General features: G+C 40.9%; 1 protein-coding gene across 3 annotated transcripts in view; it reads right to left on the minus strand.

Moving 5' to 3' along the window:
- Positions 1-1,445: 1,445 nt before the first annotated feature.
- The window catches only part of ST7L (suppression of tumorigenicity 7 like), a 266,896-nt gene continuing 248,674 nt past the window's right edge, over positions 1,446-19,667 (minus strand). For 2 of the 3 annotated variants that reach the window (XM_077481541.1, XM_077481540.1), the window contains one exon: positions 1,446-1,837. In XM_077481541.1, the coding sequence (XP_077337667.1) occupies positions 1,742-1,837 (96 nt within the window). In that variant the 3' untranslated portion in view covers positions 1,446-1,741. The remainder of the gene's footprint in view (positions 1,838-19,667) is intronic. The other variant, XR_013274492.1, reaches the window with a different exon arrangement.

Raw genomic sequence — 19,667 nt, forward strand, 5'->3', positions numbered from 1 at the left:
TCTGACTACTGGAAGAATCTCTTGTCTGGCAGCTGATTCAGTGCTGGAAAGGATGGTTGTGGCTCAGAGGTTACAAAAGATTTCCAAACTATCTGTTCCCATCGTCCTGTTTTAATATATTGTCCATTCCTCTACTAATGTGCATTGGTACAAACATCACACTTCACTGCAATACTTGGACACTTTAAAGCTACACTAATAGATATTTTATGAATTTTTCCATCTTAGAGGAACAAACACTGATTTTACATATGCTAAGCGCCGTATCTGAATGTAGAAGGGGTGCTGAGATCTTTAGGAAAGACCCAGTTATTTACAAAAAAAGCTTTGCAATATAATAGAACTCTCTTTTGAGAAAACAGTTTATAGAATGCTGGCATTTACAGGCTTTTACCCAGAGCCTTGTTAAACACAATATCAGCAATGTACTTTTCTCTGATCATTTGCCAGCAAGCTGTTAAGAAAAGTAAAGGTATCTATTCAAAGCCAAAAAAAAAAAAAAAAAAAACATAACATTACCCAAAACATTCAATTATTTGTGTTGTTCTAACTATAGCTTTGTTGATCTTACTGTTCTCAGAGTCTTCTCCTCATCTCAGTCTTTCCATAACAAAGCAAATCTAAAATGGAACTCCTCTAATCTTTGCTGTAAGGCTTGCCCTTCTCACTATTGGATCTCATACTTGGGACACGTTGACTTCAGTGGAGGTCCACTTAGTGTAATTTAACTTATCTTTTAATTTTTTCGACCAATATTTTTTGAAGTTTACATGCCCAAACCAAGTTTAGCAGCATCAGTTAACTTCATTAACTATAATTATTAAATTTTTGGGTCTGAGAATTTTTGATCTGAGAACCAGGAGCATACACAGTTGTGCATTCCAAGTTGTCTGCTATGAGGTCAATTAGCATTCTTATGCAAAGAGATCTTACATTTGGATCTATAAGGTCGCATTGCAGTCATGAAGCGGTTAGGCTATACAGCACTTTTGTTTTGTTTTTTAATGGAAGTACTACATAAGCCCCCACGACAATTCTATTGAAAATTATTAAAACCATTCTAATCACCTAGTGCATCACAAGATTTACATAACCAAAGCGACTGACTAACTCTTACACAAACCTTAAAACAATAATCATTAAGAGACAAAATACCACGCAATGGGGTCTATTTATCAGTTTTGACCCAAGATTCGCACAATATTCACCTGAGATGCATAGGCTACTTAATTTTTTATTTTTACAATAAACACACAAACATTGGCAACACACATATTATTGTAAAATAAGAAATAACACAACATACACACCTGGCTTCCTGCTTTATAGGAAAGCAAGATATTAGTGGAAACTGATTAAACAGTAAGCATAGAATATTGAATTATCTTTGTATTTGCCTTCAAGTCAGACGTAATACACTCAAAATAAGAGTAAGCAAACAATGGTTACTTTTTAAAACAATTTTTTTTATTGTGTTTGTATTTTAGAAATATTGAGGTTAGGGTTACTAGACAAAACTGATTAACAAAAGAAAAACCAAATGTGGGTTGATTTTCAATACTGGAGCCCAACAGGAGCAAGCAATTCCCAGATTATTTTTTTTATCTGAAAACACTGAAGCAGACCAATAGCTACAAACTTTGCTCCAGTTTTCCTACAGAGTTTTTTTTTTTTTTGTTGTTGTTTTTTAGTACAGCAACAAATGTTTGTACTCGTTGTCTTCTGTTACTTCTGGTGAAGATTACATGCGACTCAAATGGTGCCATAAACTGGATGGCATGATGTTTTCCATTTTTTCCAGTATAAAACTGAAGGGAGCCAGCATCGTCAAAAAACACTGCAAGAAAAAAAAATTAGAATCACTACTGGATTTCAATAACTACAGTGGACACACTTGTTCTGATGATAAAGGGTGTGACTGAGGGTAAACCAAATATAGAGAGAGAAAAAAAAATACAGTGATAAATAAGCTACAAGACTCAATTGTTTGAGTGCATTTTGTTTCCAGATACACAGTTTGGTAGAAAAGCTAATAATCAAGATTTCTTACTTATTTATTCCCAAGGGGTTTTTTTGTGGAACAATGGTTTTATGCTCATAACGAGCAATTGCAGATCAAAGCCCAAAGTAGACCTATCAAAAGTCAATGGCATTAAGTAGCACAAAAGCGTGCACTTGAAGATGCAGAAATTTTAATAACTGAGAAAATACGTAGGCAGGTATTGAGGAATTTACCAAGTTGTCTAGCTGTTATGTTGATCCAAAGGTTTCATTGTTTTCTGCTAGAACATATTTCAGAGTCAGAGGCAAGCAAACAGCAGTCCGAGCCTCCATATTTATCTCTGTTCTGGTTTTATTTTAAAGAAAAATATAGCATTATGCAGTTTTATACCACAGTGACCACTCAAGTTTAAAATGATTCCTTGGGAAAATTTAGCAAAGAAATCATTGGTCACTACTGTAACAATCCCACCTTTGTTTCCAATGTTTTCTACACTTTATTCTTTTTAAACAAAATAATCCTGTCTGAGTTATGACTATAATGTTTCTGGGAAGCAATGTCTGACATGAATAACACATTTTACTAGCTTATTGTTACCAATTCTCTGGCCCAATTCTCAGCTCAATCCTGCTATACAGACAACTGGCTGTATGTCTTCAACTGACACATTTTAAGAGGAAGGGCCGTAAAAAAAGCTCCCCTTAAACGATCAGCACATTGCTAATATACACCAGGCCTATTGACCGCTGTGTTGTCCCAAAAAGGGCATCAGGGTACTTGGGTTTTTCTGCATAACTTAACTTGTTGAGAAGACAGCAGAAAAGTTTGGCATTTCTGCCTTTAAAGTGGCAATGGGAATTGCAGTCCCCTTACAAGTATAAAGTGGAAATATATAGTAGATGCACATATCTAACTCAAAACTATCTAACTGTTATTTTACACAATATAAAGTCTCCTTTTGCTCTGATTTTGCTATAAAAGTGTTAAAGCAGAAACGATGCCTGGTGCCCAACTACTAAAATAGCCAAAGCCTTAAAAAAATAAAAAGCTACTGTTTGCAAAAGGAAATCTCATATTACGTCAACCCATCACACCTAAATAGTGGCCTCACTAGGACAAGTCAACAAAGTCAAGTATCTTGGGTTTCCTGCAGTTTGAGGAAGACACCAGACACCCACTGTGTGTGTGTCTTAAAGTGGTTGTTAAGCCACTATAGTATATTCATGCCATCCCCTCTGTTAAATAACGGTATGTGTCCCAGTGTCGGTGCTATATAAAAAAAATGCAGATTTCTACCTTAGAGCATCTCCCGACGCTCACGTGACTTCTTGTCTCTCTCCTCTTCCAGACTGACAGCTACAATGGGAGAGTCAGAGAACTCCCACTGACGTCAGCCAGGGAGGAGAAAGGTGAGAGAGCTGAGCGGTCATGTGAGCGCCAGGAGACACTTTGATACAAGGTAGAATTCTGTATCTTTTTTATATAGCACAGACCCTGGGACACATATTGTTATTTAACAGAGGGGATGGCATGAATATACTATAGTTATTATTGCAGCAGGAGGGAAGCAGAGCACCATTGTCACAAGCTGACAGGCAGGGAGGGGAGGATGGAGGCACATAAACTGACCACGGTGTCAGGGCTCAGCAACCAATATAAACTGTGGACAGTTTACAGGGGGAGGACAGAACCAGGCAGGATCTGCCAGGTAATTTAGGTTATGCAAGAGGAAAAATTACACAGCACAAGCATTGTGCTGTTATGCATGCTTTAAGGGAACAGGATCCATATTTTTTTAGGGTAACATATGCTTTAAGTATTTAGCACACTGTATAGAAAGAAGGGACATGCTCTATGTTGCTTCCTCTTCAGCACTGACATATAGTACTGTATGCCCCTATCAGTACTGTTTGGCTTTTTTGTGCCTTCTCTATTTCCTTGGTGAAAGCTTGTGTGTCCTCAATGCTGACATAGATCCACATCATTGCACACAGTAGGTAAGCGCAAGGCTTTGGGAGTTTATTTGAGGCAAAAAAAAAAAAGTTGACTGGTAAAAGAGCTTCCAATTAGGATGCTAGAGCAGAATATAAAAATGGACCACAGGGGGAAAACCGATTGTTACAGAATTTAAGAACAGCTTTACATTATAGAAATTGGGTATGAAGGATGATTATGGACTCTAAATTTGACAGGGGCTGCACACTGGGAGGCTGGTTCAGGAAAAAGATGAAAGAAGTGATTAATATGAGGGGACTGGACATTGGGGGTGGAAGAGTATGAGCAGTTGTACATTTCGAGAACCTTGTGGTAGCTGAACCAGTGCCAGTGGTGGATAAATATGAGAGTGCCTAGTGAGGGCTGAAAGGAAAACGTCTGTATATCAGGTGAGCTGAAATAGGGCAGGATCGGAAAACAAGGGGACTGGGTAAAAATATGACAGAATGGGAATGTTTAGGAGGAGTATTCACTGTATCTGAGGAAGCATGTTCATTAGAAAGTTGGCAAGGTCAGATTTGAGGACTGCTAGCTATGGTAATACCATATAACTGGGGATACACATGATCCTAGATTGTAAGCTCCAACGAGCAGGGCCCTCTGATTCCTCCTGTATTGAATTGTATTGTAACTGTATTGTTTGCCCTCATGTTGTAAAGTGCTGTGCAAACTGTTGGCGCTATAGAAATCCTATATAATATAATAATAATGAGGGGGTGGCATTAGATCATTTTGAAACATGATGTTGGCTGTGGGCATATAATTATGAGGGGGACTGCCCATGGGGAATTTTGCCGAATTCGACAGTCTGGTAGGAAAGACCTATGGGAAGGCAGAGGCTTAACTTGAGGAAAATGGTGATTTACATTGTGGAAGTTGCAGGTCAGAGAAGGCAGTATTTCTGACTGGGATGCTAGTCCTCGATCAGTTCACATTGTACCACTTTTTCCTTTCCTCACAAATATGGGGTCAGCTCTGCATTCTCTTACAATGTTGTAGGTTCTGTTATAGCTCATCTCCTTGCATTGTAACATTCAGCTTCCTTCTTTCCTCTTGTATAACTACTGATCCACCCCCAGTGTTCTGGCACCCCAAGTCCAGGATGAGCTGACCTTCTGCCTACCCTAGAGTACTCCTCTGCTTCCCCCATAATTAGCTTGCACTCCATTTCTTACCAGGATCAGTTCAAGTAAGAAGGTTTTCTTGGCCAATTAATAATGTCCTACTAAAATTGCCAGGTGTGGAGAATCATGTGACAATGCCGAACCAATCAACACTGCCAAAAAAGAGTCCTTAGCTTTCTATAAGCTATGACTTTAATAATTTGTGTGTAATGTATGTGGCATGAAAGAAAATGGAAGGCAACTATATGCTTGATCCTGGCAAAGCACTGGTTAACTTCAAGTCTGGGGTATGTGACCAGATCAAGGTTGGGATTGAGAAATGTGTTCTAACATAGACTTGGTTGCACACCCCCATGATAAAAATGAAGATGCAGATATTTATCACAAGCCTAATACAGTCTATACGTTAGATTTTCATACGAAAAATTATTTATGCATTACATTTTTGTTTGCTTTTAATGTTCAATTTTGTATTGAATGTAATTTCACTAAGAAATGTGTTTGTTCGTGAACAATTTCCATCCTGCTCCTGTGGTCAAAACAAGCATCAGTTTGACCCCACTAATGATTAGAAAATTTAGTGAACATTCTCAAAAAATAGAGAAATTTTACTAGTGCATAGCCAGCGCTACCTGCCAAGTTGATGCAGATGACAGTAGCAGTTGTGTGAAAACATGGGAAGATGCAGTAACTGGCCAGTCTATACTTTAGCTGGGGAGTATAGAATGTATTGTATACACCCCTCCCCGCCAAAAATAAAAAAAAGCTTTGGCTGCAGTTCCAAATTAATTAATAAAACAAACAGCACGTTCAACATGTAATACACAATAGCATTCTCTCAGAACTGTTTCCCTGATCTTTTTCCTGTACTTGTACTCTGCACAACATTACTCTTTGCGATGCCTTATTCAATAAGCCAGTATGAGTAATAGAATATATGTCACAAGATAACACATGCAAGGTTCAGAAATACAAAAGCACATTTTACTCAACACTTTTTTCAAAGATGTGGCCCACTGTGAACGTGCTGACATTATAGACATGTTTAAACGACAGATTCCTGTTACAAAGCCAGACTGGGGTCCCTTATGAATATCAGCAAACTTTACTTTTTTTTTTCTTTACTTTACGGTGTGGTTTCCAGCATTACAGTTTCCCTTCCCATGCTAGGGAATGAAATTGCATGCAAAATAGTTTGGCACCTGTCTTCAGCATTGTTTTCAACATGATCCATACAGGCAAATCATCCCTTATGATTTTATTTTAGCTTCCAGTGATGACAGCAGCTTTTAAAGGAATCTCTCTTCGCATGATAACATTTAAAGAGGTAGTTTCTATTGCTCTCTGAAAAATATCTATACTTCTGCTATTGCTAGGGTGGAAAAAAAGTATACCGATAACCCCTACCAATCATATAAAAAACAGCTAAATGTATCCAGGCAAGTTAATATCTGTAATAGTTTTAGTCCCTCCAAAGGTTGCATTTAATGTGAAGAAGCATAAAATAACGTGTTCGAGTTGTTTTGTTTTTTTCCTACAAATGAGAAGCTCTTCATACTGTATGTTGCTGCCCTAAGAGCCGGTTCACACTCAGGGGCGACTGAGATCCAACTTCAGGTCGCCCCTAGTCGCCTCAGGTCGGACATGTAAAAATCAATGTAAGTGAATGAGAGCCGTCTTAATGCACGCTACTGAAGTCGCTCCGACTTCAGAAAAGGTTCCTGTACTACTTCAATCCGACTTGTAGGCGACTGGTACCCATTGATTTCAATGGAGGTCGCCTACAAGTCGGATCTCCGTCTATACGGAATTATCAGCTGTCAAGAGGGAAGTCCACGCCAAATTTATGAAAAAAGTTTGGCGTGGGTTCCCCCTCCGAGAGCATACCAGGCCCTTAGGTCTGGTATGGATTCTAAGGGGAACCCCCTACGCCGAAAAAACGGCGTGGGGTCCCCCCAGATCCATACCAGACCCTTATCCGAGCACACTACCCAGCCGAACAGGAAAGGGGGTGAGGATGAGCGAGCGACCCCCCCCTCCTGAGCCATACCAGGCCGCGTGCCCTCAACATGGGGGGTGCATTGGGGAAGTGGGGGGCCGCGCGCCCCCCCCACCCCAAAGCACCTTGTCCCCATGTTGATGAGGACAAGGGCCTCTTCCCGACAACCCTGGCCATTGATTGTCGGGGTCTGCGGGCGGGGGGGCTTATCGGAATCCGGGAGCCACCTTTAATAAGGGGGCCCCGGATACGGCCCCCCACCCTATGTGAATGAGTATGGGGTACAATGTACCCCTACCAATTCACCTGTGAAAAAAAAAAACAACACAGGGTTAAAATAAAATAGTTTATTGCACAGCTCCGGGGGTCTTCTTGCCGGACTCCTCCGCTATCTTCTGCGAGCTCTTTTACTAGCGGAGGAGCCCGACTTTCTTCTTCGTCACCCCCCTCTTCTTCCGACTTCGGGGGTCTTGTCCCCCTCTTCGGTTCTTCTTGCCGGGCCACCGCTTCTTCTTCCAGCTCTTTTACTACCGGTGGCCCGGTCTTCTGTCGCCGCTGCCGCCTTCCGTTCTTCTTCTTCTGGAGATGTTGACTCGACGCTCTCTCTGGCCGCAATGCCAGGGACGCGGTGCACGGCGACTTATATAGGGACAAGGGGCGGGGTCCTCCTTTTCCTACCTCTATCTTCTTTTCCTCCCACACCTCCACACCCCCCCCCCCGTTTCTCTTCTTTTACCCCCCTTTCTTTCCTTCTATCCCCTCCCCATCCCATTCTTTCCACTCTACCATCCTTCACTATTTTAATCTCCCTTTTCCCTCACTTTCTCTCCCCCCCCACCCTCTACATCCAGTTCACTAGATTCACTAGCCCCCCTCATTTACATACAGCGGGTTCTCCCTCCGCCATTTTTCCCCTGTTGGGGTGCGGTGGAGCACAAAGGCCAAACCCATGTCCCTCTGAGCCGTTGTCTTCCATCCACAGTTTATGGGTAGGTCGAGATATATATTTATTCGAGATTAAAATTGTCTACAGTCGACATGTGGTGAGAATCAAACTTCTGCATGTAAATACACCCTTTATACGTTTTTCAACTCGTATTTATATGAGCAGTTGAACCTGAATACTCCATACATGTGAAAATGCCGCTGTTCATGAATCTCTATGCAATGTAACTGTGCATATACATGGTTGGATTTCTGGTAACATATAAAATATAAGCTGTATCAAACAGTTGCTTTATATGATATATCTTTGTATGAAATAAGTGTATCATCATTTCCTTTTTTTTTTCTTCTTTTTATCGATCTGTAAATTCCCTATGCTAAATTATGTCACTTCTACATCGTTCATTCACATTTTTAGAATTCATGATATCCACTGTGCTGCTACTCTCAAGGCCTTGGCGAAGCGGAACTTCCCACGAAACGCGTAGGCCATATCTTCTCTATTTCTGTCTGGGACAGGCACACCCTGACCTCGAAATTCCAAGACTGTAACTAATTTTAACTTGTTTATTCTCAAAAGTTACTGCCGTATGGCACATGAATAAAGTTTGTATATTTTTCTATAAATTCAAGTATGTGTATATTTTTTATTATACTCCTCTGAGGCACAAAGTCCCACTCTGTTCTTAACTCTTTTATGTAAACACAGTTGCATATTCTTAGGGGATGGTGCCTCTGCAGGAGTATTTGTGAGTCCACGTCTACCCCAACCCCCACATATATATCCTCTTTATGGAGAGATGTGGGGTCTTATCCAGGCTCCTCCAGGCTGGAAAGATTGAAATAAAAATAAAAAAGACCAATCTTTTTCTTTCCAGTCGAGATTTGTTTACTTCTGCTGGCCAGACGTGACGTCACAAAGTCGCTCCAGAGCCTCCGACGGGTCATAGAGATGACTGGGGACCATCTGGTAACTGGAAATCTCTATGATCATCATATGGTGGTGGATTCTTTCGCTGGGTTGCCGATGGCACGGGCAAACTCAGAGAAGCACTAGAGGGCAGCGGGGGGGGGGGGGGATGTCTCCTCCCCCCACCTGTGATTGTTCTTTTACGGTGCACAGAATCGCTGGCTCTAAAAGATGATATCCCCACTGAAATCAAAGGCATCATATGACGTCCTTAGGCTGGAAGTGCTTAAATAAAGCTCAGTTTGCATTAAAGCAAACCTTTTCTTGCTTAAGCCAAGGCCATTGCTTTTGGCACAGAGATTATGGAATCAGGTACAGTTTAGGGTTAGGTTTACTTAGTGTTGAGCCAGGAACTATGGGGTTTATCCTAGCTGTTAAAGTTAGATTGCAAGAGGTTCCTAAAGTGGTTGTAACTCAGACATGAAAAAAAAAAAAAACATGCCTTCATGCCTTGATCACCGCTGAGCAGGCAGAGGACAGGTCCCTCTCTGCACACTACCCGTCAGAGCGCCGCTCTCCCCTATGGGAGATCAGATGACGACGGACCGCAGTGTTCGTCGTCACCCAATGATGGATGGAAAAGTAGGTTTTTCCTCCGTCACACTTTTTCAGATCGGATGTCAGTGGACATGTCACCGCTGACATCCGATGCTCCATAGACCTCTATGGAGCATCCGTTCAGGTCCGCCTGAAAAACTCCCTTGCTTGAACATGTAGTGCTCTTCATGTTCTTCATGGTTTTATGCAAATAAAGGCATTTGGATCTCAGTTTGGTGTGCAGCCATCCGGATTTTCCTTTCGTTATTGCTTCAGCTGTGACTGGGCGAGCACCCTGCAGTGAGGAGATCATGCTGCTGGAGCCGGCTCACTTGTGAGCAGTGTGGACCTTTTGTGTATGATATTATTTTTGTCTTTTACAAAATCAGAATACATATGTGCACAAAAAAAAATGTAGGCGGTAGCTTGGGTCACGACAAGAGCTTGGTATTTTAAGTGATGGCACTGAAAGTGTTACTTGCCAAGTGATTACACTTCACTGCCACTCTAATATAGATTTGGAAAGTGAGAGGATGAGTGAAAGCTTTTTAGAAAGTCATGATCAGACTTCACTGTGAAGCCTTTCAAAAGATGTTTAACAAAAAAGAGCAGACAAGGAGAGAGGAAAATACATCAGACACAGCATTTAATAAGAAAATCCTTCACAGTCAGGGTTTTATTGAAAGAAAATCCTGAATTCCCACAGACCAAAGGGATCAGAGAATCAAAAACTTCAGCTATGGCCTGAGCTGAAGCAGTGTTGGCTCTGAAGTTTCTTGCTAGCATCAAAGTGGATAAAGATTCTTAAATCTCCTTCATCTGTACAGAGGTGAGAACAATGCCTTCATCTTATATGAAGGCAGTAAAACAGAAAGACAGGATGCAGTCAGTGTTAAGCGAAGGTAGAAAATGTGCTGTCTTATTACCATATGGTCAGAGTTAATTTCAATTGAAACACGTTGTTGTTTTCATACCTGAATCCTGGGTCTTCAAATTTTAGCACCATGTAACAAAATGTAAAAATTTGATCTTTTCAAACAAGTCAGCAAATTTCTCAACATTTCTGAAGCTTAATACTTCTTACATTTTATATTGTCCCATGCCACATAGCAACAAATGTTCTATGCAAAATAGGCTTGTTCACATGTGTTATAACTATTTCTGCATTTCTCCAAGAAAGCAAAATAAACGCAATAATGCAGCTGCAGTGCATACACAAGCAGCTTTTTGACAGCAAAGGTCCGATGGAACAAATCCATCAGACAATTCGATCATGTGTGGGTTACATTGGACCTTTGCTGTCCAAAAATCAGACGGACTTTAGAAAAAAAACATGTTTCACATTTTTCCGATGGACTCGAGTCCGGTCGAAAAATCAGTTTGTCTGTATGCTAGTCCGACGGACGAAAACCGACACTAGGGCAGCTATTGGCTACTGGCTATGAACTTCCTTATTCTAGTCTGGTCGTCATCACATTTGAATCAGTCGGACTTTGGTGTGCTTGTGTGTGGCCAAGTCAGTTCATTCGGAAAGTCCATTGGAACTCCGCTGAAAGTCCGCCGGACCTAGTCCGTCGAAAAGTCCGGTCGTGTGTATGCGGCATAAGTAAATGTGCAGTTCTGAATTATTTTCCCCAAAAAAAGCTGAGAATTTAAGCTTGGCATATACCTTTACTTGCATGATTTTATACTATCTGCACCTCCCTATGAACTGCCACTGCCTGCAAATACCTTTCTTATGGATGGCATTGGCCTGACCCTAATGAGTGGTGTTTGAGATAGCAGAAACTGCACTGTGGGATTTGCCTATTCGCAACAACCAAAAAGTGTAGATTGTTTTTACATATTGACTGTGTATTAAACAGTTTGCCCGAAGTTTTTAGGTTAAGTGTCCAAAAAAAGACATGCAAGTTTGAAAGAAAAAGGTGTTACTAAGCCTTTGAAAGGCCCAATATTTAAAGCGTTTGTTACCCCAACATTTCATATTCCTGAAATGTGCCTGCTGTACCAGGTACTTGTATGAGAAAGTATCCAGTTATCTTTGTATTGCATCATTTGTGTAAAATCCTTGGTGATCCTGCTAGCCCCCTTGCTTTTCGATTGAAAATACACACCATTGTCAGTTCTCTAGCTATGCTGGGAACCAAGGCTGCTCTCCTCCAATGATCAGACATGTCCGACACATACCCCCTGCACAGCCATTTTAGCTCAGTGTGCTGCTGCTTCTCTGCCCCCAGCTCTTATGCAGCTGAGAACAGAGGGAATGTGATCACTTTTTTTTTTTAACATGCACCGATACTAGTATCGGTATCAGTGCCGATACCGAGCATTTGCATGAGTACTTGTACTCGTGCAAATGCTCCGATGCCTAATCCAATACCTGGGCAGTCAGGGGATGGTCGGTGCGGCGACAGCCACTTCTCCTAATCTCCCCCTCCCGGGCTTTCAGCTGCTTTATTGAACTCTATACAGGGAGATCGGTGCTTGTAACGCACCCACCGCCGCATCGATCATCTCCTGACTGTCCCCTGTGTCCTCCTCTGTGCTCCCAAGGTCCCCCTCCGTGTACTTGTCTGCTCCCTCTGCACTCCCCCTGTGTGACCTTCTCTGCTCCCCCTCCACGTCGTCCTCTGCTCCCCCTCCATGTTCTCCTCTAGCCTCCCTCTGCTCCTTCCACCCTCACTCCGTGTCCTCCTCCACTCTCCCTCTGCTCCTTCCCCGCTCCCACTCCGTGTCCTCCTCCACTCCCCCTCTGCTCCCACTCCATGTCCTCTTCCGCTCCGCCCTCTGTGTCCTTCTCCCGCTCCTCCAATATGTCCTCCTCCAGTCCCCCCGATCTGAGCCGGTAAATATGTAATTTACTGCCTCCTTCCTTTTCTGAATGCACAGTCAATGACTCTGTCCATTCACAACTGAGCATCGTAAACTTCAGTTTATGAATGGAAAGGAGCCTCTGTCTCCTATTTATCTTTAGTGGAGCTGAGGCTGCAGAGAGAGGCTGGGGAATGTGTGTACTCTGTCCCTTTCCCTGTCTCAAAGGGGAGATGTTAGGGGTCTATTTAGACCCCTGATATCTCACCAACCCGTCCCCTCAACAGGGTGCATAATTAAGGAAAAATCGTAATAAATATTTAAAAGTAAAATTGTAAAAATAATAAAAGATAAAATTAAAAAAAAACACTGACACTCCCCCCCCCCCCCCCCCCAAAAAAAAAAAAGAAAGCATTGTAAAAAAAATAACACAAAATATATAAACTGTACAAAAATAATAATAAAAAAATAGAATTGTAAAACTACTGACACAGTCCACAACGCATCAGTGCCACCTACCAGTGTCCATGTCACATGACATAAAAAAAAAAAAAAAAGTATCAGTAATCTTGTTCTTGATTTTAAAAAAGTGTTATTGGTGCAATCCTATATACAATCATGATTTGCCTTTCATTTCATTTTTTTAAATGAATAAGGTGTTTCACAAGGTGATCGTTTACAATCACTTTAACTTACCAGTAATACCAGTTGAATACCAAACGTGAACCCATAATGATAGAAATATATGAGCTAACAAAATACACGCACCAGGGCTGTCAACTTCATCCTGGCTATTCTACCTAGTGGGTGAAAGATTTAGAATATACTTTGATGCAGTGAAGCCTGAAGAATCTGAACTCACAACTTGTATTCTTGATTCCAGGTCAGTGACTCTGACTCAAGTAGAAATGCCAGAAACAGCATGGCACCCCAAAAGACTGCATTTTAAAGCCAGCTCCACAATAGCAGCTCCCATTTCTCAAATGGCCCCTTTAATAGAGCAAGAAAAGTATGAAGGTTCTATAAACTGTAAAACTTATAAAAAAAAAAATTGGAAGCCAAAATGAAAAAATAGATTACAATATTGCAGTTAAATATTGTATGTAAGTGACATAGTAGTACAATTACCACTAGGATCTGAGCCGCACAATGCACCTCTGAGCTGCATTCAAGAGCCAAACACTTTGTCACATTGTGCAGTTTTCATTTAAAAGCTGTTCAAATGAAGATCTGAATCACGTTGCCAGAACAAATACCATGTTTGCCAAAAAACAGACATTGAGTATAATGCCACAAGTGAGTGAAGTTATCAAAGACAGAATCAAAACCTTACTTTCTTGTTTTGGAAAGCCTCAACCAGCTTTCCAAAACAAGAAATATAGTGACAGTGCCAGTCCCATGGTATATTATCAGAGTCAAGTTACTAAAGCCATGTTGGTCGAACCAAAATTGGCACCAAAAACAGAGCCATATTACCATTCTATCAGATTATACAGTGCCTTGCGAAAGTATTCGGCCCCCTTGAACTTTTCAACCTTTTGCCACATTTCAGGCTTCAAACATAAAGATATAAAATTTTTATTTTTTGTGAAGAATCACCAACAAGTGGGACACAATTGTGAAGTGGAACGAAATCTATTGGATTTTTGAAACTTTTTTAACTAATAAAAAAATGAAAAGTGGGGCGTGCAAAATTATTCGGCCCCCTTGCGTTAATACTTTGTAGAGCCACCTTTTGCTGCGATTACAGCTGCAAGTCGCTTGGGGTATGTCTCTATCAGTTTTGCACATCGAGAGACTGAAATTCTTGCCCATTCTTCCTTGCAAAACAGCTCGAGCTCAGTGAGGTTGGATGGAGAGCGTTTGTGAACAGCAGTTTTCAGCTCTTTCCACAGATTCTCGATTGGATTCAGGTCTGGACTTTGACTTGGCCATTCTAACACCTGGAAACGTTTATTTGTGAACCATTCCTTTGTAGATTTTGCTGTATGTTTGGGATCATTGTCTTGTTGGAAGATAAATCTCCGTCCCAGTTTCAGGTCTTTTGCAGACTCCAACAGGTTTTCATCCAGAAAGGTCCTGTATTTGGCTGCATCCATCCTCCCCTCAATTTTAACCATCCTCCCTGTCCCTGCTGAAGAAAAGCAGGCCAAAACCATGATGCTGCCACCACCATGTTTGACAGTGGGGATTGTGTGTTGAGGGTGATGAGCTGTGTTGCTTTTATGCCAAACATATCGTTTTGCATTGTGGGCAAAAAGTTCGATTTTGGTTTCATCTGACCAGAGCACCTTCTTCCACATGTTTGGTGTGTCTCCCAGGTGGCTTGTGGCAAACTTTAGACGAGACTTTTTATGGATATCTTTGAGAAACGGCTTTCTTCTTGCCACTCTTCCATAAAGGCCAGATTTGTGCAGTGTACGACTGATTGTTGTCCTATGGACAGACTCTCCCATCCAGCTGTAGTTCTCTGCAGTTCATCCAGAGTGATCATGGGCCTCTTGGCTGCATCTCTGATCAGTCTTCTCCTTGTCTGAGCTGAAAGTTTAGAGGGACGGCCAGGTCTTGGTAGATTTGCAGTGGTCTGATACTCCTTCCATTTCAAAATGATCGCTTGCACAGTGCTCCTTGGGATGTTTAAAGCTTGGGAAATCTTTTTGTATCCAAATCCGGCTTTAAACTTCTCCACAACAGTATTACGGACCTGCCTGGTGTGTTCCTTGGTCTTCATGATGCTCTCTGCGCTTTCAACAGAACCCTGAGACTATCACAGAGCAGGTGCATTTATACAGAGACTTGATTACACACAGGTGGATTCTATTTATCACCACCAGTCATTTAGGACAACATTGGATCATTCAGAGATCCTCGCTGAACTTCTGGAGTGAGTTTGCTGCACTGAAAGTAAAGGGGCCGAATAATTTTGCACGCACCACTTTTCAGTTTTTTATTTGCTAAAAAAGTTTAAATTATCCAATAGATTTCGTTCCACTTCACAATTGTGTCGCACTTGTTGGTGATTCTTCACAAATATTTAAAATTTTATATCTTTATGTTTGAAGCCTGAAACGTGTCAAAAGGTTGAAAAGTTCAAGGGGGCCGAATACTTTCGCAAGGCACTGTATATTCTAATCTATATCTAGGACAAGTAATATACAAAAGATAGTGACTGTTAAAACAGAATAACAGCTTGTGGAAAGAGGTTTTTAAAAAATGTGTCAGGCTGATTTAGTATAAGGCTCGGTTCACACTGGTGCGATGCGGGAAACCTGAAAATCCAGTGCGGGTTCCCGCATCGCACCTGAAAGTCAATACAAAGTACAAACCCCCATGTCGGTTCACAAAGCGCAGTGTGAACTGTGAATTCGGACAGGAATCGGATCACAAGGGTGTGAACACCCATGTGATTCAATTCCAGTGTGGGGGAAAAAAGGTTCCTGCAGCATTTTCGTGCAATTGCAATGCAAGTGTGAACCCAGGCTAACTGTACAACTGCTTGATCACATAGTAATTCTCATAAAAACAAGATATTTCCAATTATTTATTTTTCTACAAAAGTGCACTGATACAGAGACATAAAAAATTCATAGAAGCGAATCCATAATTTTGCATATTCCAGTTCATTAAAGCAGTATTAATCCAAAAGCGAACATTTATGTTATTGCAGTTTACCAATTCTTAGATGTGATGGCTGCATTCATTATCTCTTTTAGGCTTTCCTTCTTCTATTTTCATTTGGTGATCCAGCCAGCAAGTCTGTTTTTCACAGACTCAAGCTCTCCAGCAGAATGTATTAGTTTACATGGATGAGACAAACCATTTAACACTGGCAGAGGTAATTAAAATGATAGATTTTTAATTATTCATGCAAAACTTTTATCTCAAAAAGGAAAAACTGTTTGCTGTAACAGATTATAAAGTGTAAGCTGGAGTTTGGCTTTCATTTGTTAGTGTATCTAAATATGCAAATACATTTGACCCCCCCGCCGACTGACAGTACTGTTCCCTGCTGTGCCTCCTGTTTCTGTTCTCCTGTTCCCTGCTGTGCCTCCTCATTTCTCCAGAGTCGATCCTCACTTATACAGGAGGTATGTTAATAGCCAGATCACCAGGTGAAAACAGAGGGAGGAAAGATAAAAAAAATAAAAAAAATAAAAAAAATAAAACAGATGCAGCCACCGCATCTAATGACTGGTAAGCTGCGATATTATACATTTTTGGTTTTGAGTTTAATACACTAAAACCACCCTTCATTTATCAGCTAGGTCCAAACACTGGGCACGTTAATAAAACGAGTAAAGGCTTTGAAATTAGCTGTAAATGTATGAAGCATAAAAGCATTCTAAAAAAAAAATTTAGTATTGAGAAGGTTGGAGGAGGGTTAGAACTAGTGTTTACTGATACCACCAACGCCGGTACTAAGCATTTGCACAAGTACTTGTATTTGTGCAAATGCTCCAATACTAAAACCGATACTTTCAAGTTTATACATGTGCGGGACTAGTTTCTAGTGCGATTTGTAAGAGAGTCCAGTGCGATTTGATTCAGCGTTTTTTGGCGCAATTCCAGTGCGAATTGTTAAAGTGTATGGCATTAAAAATTGTACCTGAACCCGAGCTGAGCAGCGCCCTGGACTCTTTTTAAAACTGCCTTGTGGCCAACTTACACATATGTGAACTTGCTATATAGAAAAGTATTTTGGTTCATATATCATGCGAATCAGGTGCGGTTCAAAAACAAATCCAATTTGCATATATGTGAACCAAGTGTGATGCTTAAAATAGGTATCAATAATTGGTATCAGCGACTACTTGGTGGAAAAAGTATCAGTACTTCTACTCAGTCTTAAAAAAACTCGTATTGGTGCATCTCTAGATGGAACCTCTGCCAGATATTTACTGTTGTCCTACTGACATCAAATGCCCCATTAGGCTGGATTCCCACCTATGTATTTTTAGTGCTTTTTGCATTTTGCAGATTTGCACAACAGAACATGTTCCATAGATAACCATGGTGAATGGACTATAGTACAAATCTGCAAAATGCAAAAAGCACTAAAACTGCATAGGTGTGAATCCAGCCTTAGGGGACTGTGCTTTCCCCATGCAGAGCAAAGCAACAGGTTTGCTTTAATGCTGGCCCACTGCAGCATTTTATATTGCCCTTCACTTTGCTTCTCTGCCAGAAGCAAAGGGAACTACTTGCAGTTTTAAGGAGGCACGTGATCTCATTTTCCTTCTACCATGTGAAAACGCTGAAGCTTGCCAGTGCCATCACATGGAGTAGGGAGAGATTTCTCAGCCGCGTGGGATCTTGAACAAGGATCAACTTATAGTAGCCGGGAAGAGAAGGGAAAGAAAGCATAAACTGCAGCAATTTTAAAAGTGATTCCATTGCTTTGGTTAGGCAAAGTATAGGTACATTTTAATTGTTTTAACGTAAAGCTAAATTACAAATGATAATAAACAAGTCAAACATAACTGATATTGGGAACCACCAAATCAGACAATATTCTATTATGAGATTGCAATAAATAAATGAGCAGTGCAAATTCTATAAGTTAATGTAACGTGATGAATTAAACATGCAGTTACTTAAAAATGTATATGTGGCCATGAACATTATTTAAAGTAGGCTCAATCTATTCATCACAGAGAGATGTAATTCTATTCTATTATAATAAAAGTGATATAATAAAGAAGCCAACCTTTGTTATGTTTAATGTATAAATATAACTTGTTACTAACGCAGCTATAGGTTTTACTATGCTTCGATTCACAGTGCCCTCTCCTTGAATGGAGACACAGACGTATCATGAGCAGACGTGATACATTTTCTAAATGTCACCCTAATGCCTTTTAGACGAATCCTGGTAAGGATACATCTGCTTCCACTTTGATCTGCATCACAGTTTTTTAAATCCCAATATATCCTCTCCTAATGCAAGCGCACAGTCAGACAGGATGAGATCACAGTCTGACCCTTGCAAGCAAGTGATCTCCTACTCAACTGTTCAACCATAGACTTCTGTTGCCGACACCACCTGAGGATGACATGTATTCTCTTTTCAAAAGTCCCTGGCAAAGCTGTGTGTAGCACCAAGGTGATTGTTAATGTCAACACAGACTAAGGCATGACTTTGATGTAAGCCACAGGAAGGGTCCAGCTTTCTAGTGATCTCTATGGCGAAGGGATGGGAGCCGAGCTGTCTCTTATGGAAAAATACATTCTTACTCTGTATGTGACACCCGAGTGTCAAAGTCACATAAGTGATAGGAATACAAGATCATTCTTAATAGCAAGCAGACCTAGTAAAAAATAAAAAAAATAATAAAAAAAATAAAATAAGTGATGTATGGAATAATTTTCTTCTGAGCAAATATATATATAATTCAGCATAAGAATGTGACTTTTAGCCTGTGATAACTGACATTCTGGACTCCTACAGCAACCTTGCATAAAAGATGCATTACATCTAAAGGGGTTGTAAATCCGTGTGTTTTTTCACCTTAATACCACCGATGCATTAGGGTGAAAAAACAACTTGCAGTGACCAGCCCCCCGTTTTACTTACCCGAGCCTCGTATTTCCCTCGGTGAGGACGTGCTGTCCCTCTGTCCACAGGCTCCCGACTCTTGATTGGATAGATTGATAGCAGTGCAACCATTAGCTCCCGCTGCTGTCAATCAAATCCAATGACGCGGCCGAGTCCAGCATTTGTGTCTATGGACGCACATGCTGGATTCGGGAGTGCGCCCGCAAGGTAACCCCCCCCCCCAGGGGAGAGAGCTTCTCCTTGGGGCCACTGTGTGCTAAATGAGCTGCACAGTAGAGGGAAGTATGATATGTTTGTCATTTAAAAAACAAAACAAAAAAAACAAGCCTTTACAATCACTTTAATGTAGTAGAGGCAGCGGAATAGGCAAATCACCAAAGTAAAACATCTAGAAAGTAAAATGTTTCACTTCCTTTAACCACTTGCCTATTGGGCACTTTTACCCCCTTCTTGACCAGGCCAATGTTCAGCTTTCAGGAATGCTGCACTTTGAAAGACAATTGCGTTATGCAACACTGTACCCAAGCCAAATATTTATCTTTTTTTTCTTTTTTTAACACAAATAGCTTACTTTTGGTAGTATTTAATCGCCACTGGGTTTTTTATTTTATTTTTTAATAAAGACCAAACATTTTGAAAAAAAAATAAAAACCGGTTTCATAGTTTCTTATAACATTTTGGAAACAGGTAATTTTTCTCCTTGAAATGAGGTGCGCTGATGAGACTGC

Source organism: Lithobates pipiens, unplaced genomic scaffold (assembly GCF_037356315.1).
Source record: "Lithobates pipiens isolate NorthernLeopardFrog02 unplaced genomic scaffold, aLitPip1_a1.2 Scaffold_16, whole genome shotgun sequence".
In the NCBI taxonomy this organism is placed as follows: domain Eukaryota; kingdom Metazoa; phylum Chordata; class Amphibia; order Anura; family Ranidae; genus Lithobates; species Lithobates pipiens.